The following is a 9,297-nucleotide window of genomic DNA, read 5'->3' on the forward strand; positions in this document are numbered from 1 at the left end:
GGTGACATACAACATTGCGACCAATGCATATACCCAAGACCTGCACACGTATGCCTACCCGAACAACAGCTGAAATAGTGGCAATAACAGCACCACAACACTTGTAAAACATTATAATTAGCACGGACACTCAAGCAGCATGCCAAGCTTTCCTCACAGGAAGCCTGCCCAACTACATCCATGAAATGCTACATTGATATACAACAAATTGCTACATGAAATGCTACATTGATATCACCATTCAAAGGGTACCTAGCCACTGTAACATTGGGGACAATGAAAATGCACATGCTCTATCACATGTAAACATTCAGGGACTTCCACACTAGTGAACAGATGCACTCACTCATACAGAATTAAAACAAATAGCCTCACACATGCAACACCTAAAAATAGAGGAATGGCATGAACAAGAAACAATTCTTCCATTTCCACCATGCTCGACAACACACGACGCTGTTGCATGCACACATGCCAAGCCCAAATGTACTGTCTGCCCACACAAAAAACATCCTGCACTACAAGCCGGAAAAGAGGCCTGCACAATATGGACGGAATACAAGGAATGCCCAAATGCATCCCCTACACTGTGGCACTGTACAGGCAGTCAAGAGGCACTTCAATCTATACCTAAAGGACTACCAAAAAGACCCCACACACTTTAGGAGTGGCTTAGTGACCCGACACCATCTAATGTGACCGCAATAATGCAGCTTACAACGGCCCTTGGGCTCACTGTACCACAAGAAGCAAACAGAGCCCAAGCAAGAGTCGACGCCACCGACGTCACACCCTCACCCCCGTTTCCCACAACATCAACATCGCTCCAATGCCCAGTAGCCCGCCGCACAGGGGGCCGAAATGAAATGTTTTTTCTCTCTCTGCTTGTTGGTTAGCTACACAGATCACTTATATAACTTGAACATGTGATGCAGTGTAAATAGACAGGGATGCATAAAATACAATTATCTTTTGAATATGTAAATACAGGCCAGGGGAGAAGCAAGCTTTTAGTTGACAAAATGGCCTCATGGTCTGTAACACTTCCCATGAAGGCATTCACTTTAGGAACATAAGTTGTTGTCAGAAGTTTGCAATTCACAAATACCTGGTCTATAAAATACACCATCTGATTTACCCTACAAAAGCATGGCTGCTCACTGACGCGCCAAGTAACAATAATATCGCTCACCCTGATCACAACATTTTCAACAGGTGCCTTTTGCAATGACAGGCCACATTGCCCCAAATCACAAGGGGCCAATCCTGCATCACAGAAGCTTTGGCTAAGCACAAAAGCAGTACCATATACAGGTGGCATTCTGGTATCTGCGTATCCCGTTTTGGGTGTGCCATCGTCATTCCAAAGGGCATAAGATGTATTAGTTTGAAGAAAATCACTCACGGAAAGTGGTACATTTTTGAAATTGAAAAGGTTTGTAGACTTCGGCAAGGCATTTTTTGCCTCCATCCGCATTGTCCAGTGATGACGTGCTGGCCCATGCATCTTTATTTGCTCAACAATGTGGATTAACATGTGCATTTTAGGAAAGACTGCTTCATTTCCATAGCACTCAATGAACATTTTATGGTGGCTAGAAATTAGCTCCTCTAAATCTCCAACAGCCTCTGTAGTCAAAACGGGTGACAAAATTATTTGTGTAATCTGTGCAACTTGAATAAGACATTTCATGTGCATCGAATCTTCTGGAATAAATTCCTCAACAATTAGTGGAAAATGGAGAATAAAAACAAGAGAAGAGCTTGCAGAAGAAACAAGATTCAAATCTCGTTCAATCAGGCGTGGCCTGTCGCTGCTGGAGACTGCATGGTGAACTGAAAATTTGAGATGGCTTTGTTCATTTGTTTCCTTGTGAGCCATTTCTTCTCCTTGATAGCAATACGAAGGAAAAGAGCTATTTCTTTTGGCACAACACCTTCCAGCAGAACATGCATCGGATCATATAATACGTCTTTTGTCAAGGAGAAAAAAGGAACTGATGCCAACACTGATTCACTGTTGATCCCAGATTCTTTGGATAACTTTTGTTTTTGTGCAGGGTTCTCACACTGATTGAGTTCCTTCATTTGTGCCCTGACGCTGCCTTCTGTTCGAAGAGTGCACTGACCGTGGTTTGTGTACTGTGCGTACTCTGCCGTAGGCACAAGGCAAGTGCGACAGCAACGGAGAACAGCAGGGCTAAATGACTGCTTGAATCCTGCCAAAGAGTTAGTCGCCAAAGCATCTCCTGTTACTGCCATGAGTGCGCCAAAAAACCTTTCAGGGCCTTTGTCTGTTTCAAAGACGATGCCTTCATTTGCATGCAAATTCAATGCATGCAAAAAATCATCGAAGAGCTTTAGCCATTCACTATGTTGTCTTAAACTTGCTGTAAGGCCAGTGCCAAGCAAGAAAATGTTGCTTAACTTGGACCGTTTGTTAGGTGGAAGGTTCAAGAGAGTCTCATAAAACATGCTGAGTTTCCCCTTTTTACCTCTCTTCATGCCAATTGGGTTTGTTAGTTCAACGTCATCATAGTACAGACTGAGCAAGATAATATTTTCTTTTTGCTTTTGGAACACTGGGTGTGAACTAAACCTTGCTCCATCGCTGAAATCATGAATTACACAGTCATCTTGTGTCCTCTGCATTTTTCTTACATGGGGAACAATGTCTGGATGTTTGAGCAGGATTTGTAGAAGGTCAAGAAGCTTTATGACATAGGCTTTTGCCCCTCCAGTCAGCACGACTTCAGTAGGGGGCACAAAAATTTTCGCATTCTGGTAGATTTTCTTCCGAAGACGGTCATTTTTATGTGACCAATGTGGACAGGAACTCCAACTGCACTAAACATGTCGTCCACCTCCTGAACTACATCATCAATGACCGTCTTAGGGCACCTGTGATGGCCTTCAAGGCGTCTGCACAGGCTTGTCAGCATTTTAGACACTATAGCTCCCTTATCAGTTTCACAAGTATCTTCAGATGTCAGCTGAACATTACGTTCTTCCTCATTGCTGCAACTTTCTTGCCTTAGATTGCTCTGATCTGTCCACTTTTTTCGGCACACCTTATGATGCTGCTGGTAGTGTGTCAGGTAAGCAAAGTGAGAGTTGCACATTGAGCAAACAAACATCACATTTACACCTCGGTGGGTTTTTGTGTGGCTAGGAAATGTGCTGAATGCAGTGCAAAAGAAGCCACACTGAGAACATACATGCTGCCCAGTCAGAGAACGCAGTTCCTTTTCCACTTGTGTCTCAGATGTACTTGTCTCAGATGTACTCGCTTGCTGTGACAAGGCGATGTTTCCAGTTTCATCTCTCCCTGCATTTTGATAGGTGTAGGGGCACAAAGGACACTTTACTAAATAATGTTTTTTGACTATGCTAATTATTGATTTAACGTCTCTTATACAGTGCACAACTGCTCTCACTCTTAAGTTTATGCTGTACTCATCTTTCATAAATGACTGTAAGCAATAAATTTTTAAGCAGTGAAAGTAAGTCAGTATACAGGCACGCACATCAAATCACTTTCATGGAATTGGCAAGGACTGTTCCATCAGCATGAAGTACTAATGCCTTTAATAAATAACAATGCGGAAAGCTTTCCAGTCACAGCGGTAACCTTAGAACTTGAGTGCATAAATTGCCCCACGATTAAAATAGGAAGGTTTATTTTAAGTTACACCTTCAACTGTTGTATAAAAGCAAGATGAAAGATTATTATCTCATTTGGAATGGGGTTCTATGAGGTTCTCACATTAATATGCAATTTTGTGTTATAAATTCAATAAAATTTTAAGTATAATCTCTTAAGGCAAACCTCCTGGTCTCTCTGCACGCTGGGTAGTGGCCAAACTTGGCTCATTCTCCTCGTCAATGTTGCACAGACTTTGTGCACTGGAACCTGTATGCACAAAAGCCATTCCATTTGTTTGAGTTAGAAATGTCCAAATATTCAAAACTTCGAACATGAATTCAATAGTCCCTGCTACTCGATTCGTATTTGTTTTGAGAAATCACAATTAGCATTTGCATAATATTTCTTTCTTTCAAATACACAGGGTGTTTTCTTCGACGTTCACATAATTAAAACCACCTGCGGCATGCAGCCCACTCATTCATCTGAAGGGGGCAGACAATGCTTTAAGAAAATCAAAATATATAAGTGACAAATTAACAAAATTACACTAATAGCCTTCCTAACTATTTAATTTAATTAGCACACATATTGCAATATACAAACTGAAGCCGGTGGTTTCACAAGACGCATCCCCTTGGAATGAATTTTAAAACTAGCGCCACTTTTGAGAGCTGTCAAAGTTTTCAGTAAAAATGCATTAACACTGCCCTAATACTTTCAACAAATTGCATTTTTGTGCACTGAAGCTGAAAAATTACAAGAACACTAGTAAGTTTTGTAGGAAACTGTAGGAGTACATGGGCGGTATTCTGTAAGAGTCTACCTAGTGGACTGTCCATTTTGCCATTTCTGCGACCATTGATTCGCTGCTGCTTGACGTGCAGGAAGGTGCCAGCCAGTCTCCTTCCTGCACGTCAAGCAGCAGCGAATCAACGGTCGCCAAAATGGACAGTCCACTAGGTAGACTCTTACAGAATACCGCCCCATATCTCTCTTAGCTGGTGATCTTCAGGATTTCTACCAAGTGGATAAGAGTTTGTGTCACAGACTACAATTAGAAAATTGCAATATGTGCCATAAAGTAATTATTTTCAAAGTATATAAGCAAAACATCGTTATACAAAATATGTCTACCTAGAACGCAGTAATCTAGCTCAAGAACTAGAAGTGTGCTACATGTCCATGGGTGATCTTTAAAAATTCTTCTAACAATAAAAAACACCCCGTATAAGTGAAACACTTATGGAGCCTCAAGAGCGAGAGAATGATGGATGTGACAGCTGTTCTAAGTGAAGCTACTGCAGGATAGCTACAGTTGCCATACAGTTCCTGAGCAAACATATGAAACACACAAATTCTGCTCAATGCTCAACAATCTTGAGTCATTCACAAGACTGGCTTGCTTTGAAGCAGCCCATATATGAAGTTGTTCCAAATTGTTATTTGACTAGTCTAACAATGTTTGCACACTATTGCACAACTGTAGTATCACACTTTCTCATTCAGTGAACACAATGTATGTAGCTGTTATACTGTTCGATTATTTCATTACAATCACTGTCAGGTTGCCCCGATAATTCAGAGGAGGTATTATTTACAAGCTCCTCCCTTATTCGAACAGCTAATTCTGAACAGCATTACACCCATGTATCAGTAAATACACAAACATTGATGTTGCTTCAGAAATGAGAAAAACTTTTGTACAAAATTCAGGGGTCATTTTTGTTGAATATGCTTATTCGATTCGGAAATAACACCTTTCAAGCAACCCTAGTTTTAGGTAATTGCTTCAGTTTGGCTGTTTGTACCAGTATGTGGGTAAAGGTAAATTTTTTGGCGCAGCCCACTATATCAATGTACACAAAAACCGGCATCTATAACTTATGCTATTCATCCTATGAGTCATAGTTTGTAAGATCCAGCAACACGCTGATATCCTGATAGGATTCTTGCTTACCAGTAGCGAGGTTTGCAGGTGCTTCTCCTTGAGCTGTCAGTGTTGCTGCGGATGTTAATGGTTGACTCGGCCCTGCATAGGTATCAAATACATAAGGCTACAATAAAAAAATGTTTATAGCACCAAGGAAGCAAACGATACTCTGAAAATGATACATGAAGAGGGAAAAATGTAAGGCTGTGGACCACAGCTCTAGTTGTTCTACCTGCTATGGAGTTTTAACAACAGAATTTAATGTCTAAGCTGCCACTGAGTGAATACAAATTGCACTGAACATCAGCATTCCACTTTAGCAGGCACAAATGTCTTACTTTGTGTGCACAGATGTGTGCAATAAATGGTATTGCTAATGGCTGATGTTAGAAACTTTTCACAGACCTTTTTGTGCCATTAATGCAGGTGTCTGAAGGTGGTGTCGTCATCTATTTATTGATTTTACCTAGTATTTTTCACTGCGCCAAAGCCCTCTCTCATAAAAAAGAAAAAAATTACTGTTCAAAAGGGGATTCTATTTGTATTACATAAGGTATTTCTATTACATAAACTGTTGCTTTAGGTGAATGTAAAATTTATCGCCTTTTAAATTTGGTCTCTACAAAAGTGTTGGTTTCATGATATGCAGATGCTGATTTTTATGTAATTGTCACCTGGAGTGATGTCGAAAAACTTTTTTAATAGTCCATTTGGTAAAAGTGATTTTTTTTTCTTTTTTCTTTCGTAAAAGGCTACGAAGAGCGAAACTGTTTGAAATGACCTACGTCTGACGTCTCGAAGCACCTTGCGAGACCGTGGCTCGGGACCAACTCCGATGCCACCTATTCAAATGCATGTAAAAAGCAGAAAGGCTTGTAGGAGACGACAGACTCCTAGATCAATTTAAATGGAACTCGTTGCATTTAAGGGATCAAGTTATCTAATGACTGTCGGAAGCGCTATGTTCATTTAGGGCTAGGATTTTTTTCACGAAAATTGCCAAATTTCGGTAAGCTAAAAAAAAAGAAAAAGAAAGGAAGAAAAGAAAGAGCCGGAGATTCACAATTTCGAAACTGCACCAAAAGCGGAACTCGTAATTTTGTTAACTGCTTCTGTTATATAGAGCATATAAAGCAGACAAGATTGATTATTGGTACTTTAGGTAAATGAATTACAATGTTTATGAAGGTTTTAGAAAAGTCCTGCTCACTCATTGGTGGTGGAACTGAGAGGCACGTATGATACATCAATGTTCTCCGCTTTCGGTGTACTATTAGATGAAGCTTACAGAATTGTGATATTTCTTGTCATTGCTGAGTTACAATGCTGCGAGCTGGACGATTTCGTTTTCTGACAATACTCGACCTTCAATAATTTGTATAAAAGAATTCGCCCGCAAAAAAAAAACATCGTGACAGTCACTAGGCTTTTTTTTCCCTTTCAATGCAGAAACCTCATAAATTTGCTTCAGTGGCTGACGAGAAAAACTATTTCTCCGTTCCCATGTATTTCGGTAGAGCCCCCGAGTTACAAGTTTCTTCTCAGCAGCCGTTCACAAGAGCCACATATTATGTGAGGTTCGTTACGTATGGTGCTCAGTTCAAAAATAGCACAACGCAATAAATGAAGCATGTAATCATCCTTTTTCAGGACAATCGAAACCAACTTACCTAGTCGGACGTGGTTCACGGGGCTATGTCCGCAGTACGCGCACCATGCCGCTTGATACGGCGCGCCCGGCTGTCCGCCGTCCGTGAGCGATCTCGTGTAGCCGTCGCACTCGCATGAGTTCTCATAACGGCACTGTCCCCTCAAAACACCCTTTACATCAGTCGAAGTGTACATCTTGCGAAACCATCCCACGTATCCTCGGCTGCGACAGTGAAGTCCGCCAAAAAGCGCGCGAGACTCTCGAAAGCAAAAAAGAATAGTTCACGGAAACGGAGCAGGCGAGCGAAAGAAACAAAGAAACTGTTGGCGGCGTTCGTTTCGCGGCTGGGTGAGAGACGAGAAGAGGGAAGGGCCGAACAGGGAGAGAATGCGTTTAATGCTGAAAGCCTCCTCCTCCGCTTCGAGAGACTTCACGGCGCCCTTCCGTTTTTCGCGACAAACAATAGCGACATGCTGCATATAAACGTTGCGTCCGCTCGGGGCCGCATATAGCGGGCCTAGCCTGCCGCCGCCGCTATTGTCACGCTTAATCTCGCTTGAAAGTCCGTTTATATGCAGTACTTTGCGCGGGAACGAAAATATACCGCATATGTGCCGGACGTTATACGGTACTTGACTAAGAGTGTAGGCATTGTAGCAGTTGCGAGTCTGTCCAGTTACATTGTTTTTCACTTTACGTCAATACAGCATAGACCACAGAGTTAGCTGGTAGATAGTTCAGTGTATTGATACTGTCTCATTGAAGAAGCACACTACTTCACACATAGTGCTTAAATGTCTGCTTGCTCTTATGGCATTTGCTGGTTATTGCAATGTTGCTCATCAAATGCATTTGATTTCAACATGACCACACAGAACATTCTGATTGACACTAGTGTAATTTTAATAGTGATAATCAACCAGCCAAGGCTTAATTCTACAGCTCTCAAGAATTATTTCTAATACTTCGGGTTCCTTTCCATGTGTTCTGTTTTATCCTGTGTTTCATCAGCACAGTGGGCAGTCCTTTAAAATTATTCATTCTACTTGGCGCTGTTCAGGTAGAAAATGTTAACCAGCAAGTCCAAATTATAATGCTATCGGTAAGACTTCTATTACTGGGTGGATGAATACAAAGTGCTATATGTAATTTTAAAAGTATTTTTGACAAAAATACCGGTGTCTAGAACAAGCACCATATGCACTGCAACTCTTATAGTGTTAAGTTGGGTAGGCAAGTATCTATGCTAAGTATACTTGCGCATATACTTTCTACATATTAGCTAGTATTTTAGCTACATGAAACAGCGTATGTTGTGACTGCTGAAGTCAAATTTATGATTGATGTGCCTGCCTGTTTTTGTTGTGCACTTACTGCTGTGCTGTCTTAAGAACTGTAGCCATGTGACAACTGAAGTATTGCAACAATGTGTAAGCTAGCTTGCACCTACTATTGCTACAGTGTGCCAACAGATACCTATCACCATATTTGTGCATTTTCTGAGAACCAGCTGTGTTGGCTAGTTGCAATTTGTAGTATCCTTATGAGTTTGCCGGTCAGTTCACGTAACTTTTGATGACAGAATTTACAGAGAGGGAAGGGAAACTGTATAACATGAATGCTGTTAAAAAGGGTCTTTTTATTTTGATGGAAGGATTCAAAATAACAATAAAACTGGATGTGTGCTTATATCTTGCGCAAGTCCTATCAGAGGGAAGGCGGAAGTTGTAATACAAAGGCATAAAATCACGATAAACAGTATTTGCATTAAAAAAAGGTGGATAAGCACAGACTAATTTCGTTCCCTTGTCATCAAGAAAGGGTACCTTTTCATGCATTGATAACAGGGCTGGCTCACACATCTCGTTTCTGTGGTATGCCTCACTGATTTCTCTTGGCACTCTTTCCCCATTTGTGAAAACAGATTAACAATCTTAATCCGGCCTAAAGCCCTATCATGACAATGCATTGCATTAACGTGTTCTCCTGGATGCATGTTGAGGCACCAGCCGGCCAGTCTGCCCCATGTACATTTTACCAAATATACAGATGATCAAAGGAATAGAC

The 9,297-nt window shown here is 41.2% G+C and overlaps 1 protein-coding gene across 1 annotated transcript; it reads right to left on the bottom strand.

The window, feature by feature from the left end:
* Positions 1 to 371: 371 nt before the first annotated feature.
* Positions 372 to 7,471, bottom strand: LOC125946276 (uncharacterized). Its single transcript, XM_049668970.1, has 5 exons — positions 7,250 to 7,471; positions 5,607 to 5,678; positions 3,830 to 3,913; positions 3,072 to 3,328; positions 372 to 386 (listed from the first exon to the last, which is right to left on the bottom strand). Exons 1-5 carry the CDS (start codon positions 7,422 to 7,424, stop codon positions 372 to 374), a joined length of 603 nt encoding a protein of 200 aa, XP_049524927.1. The 5' UTR covers positions 7,425 to 7,471.
* Between the last annotated feature and the right edge of the window lie 1,826 nt (positions 7,472 to 9,297).

The sequence above is a fragment of the Dermacentor silvarum genome, chromosome 6 (assembly GCF_013339745.2).
Source record: "Dermacentor silvarum isolate Dsil-2018 chromosome 6, BIME_Dsil_1.4, whole genome shotgun sequence".
Lineage (NCBI taxonomy): Eukaryota > Metazoa > Arthropoda > Arachnida > Ixodida > Ixodidae > Dermacentor > Dermacentor silvarum.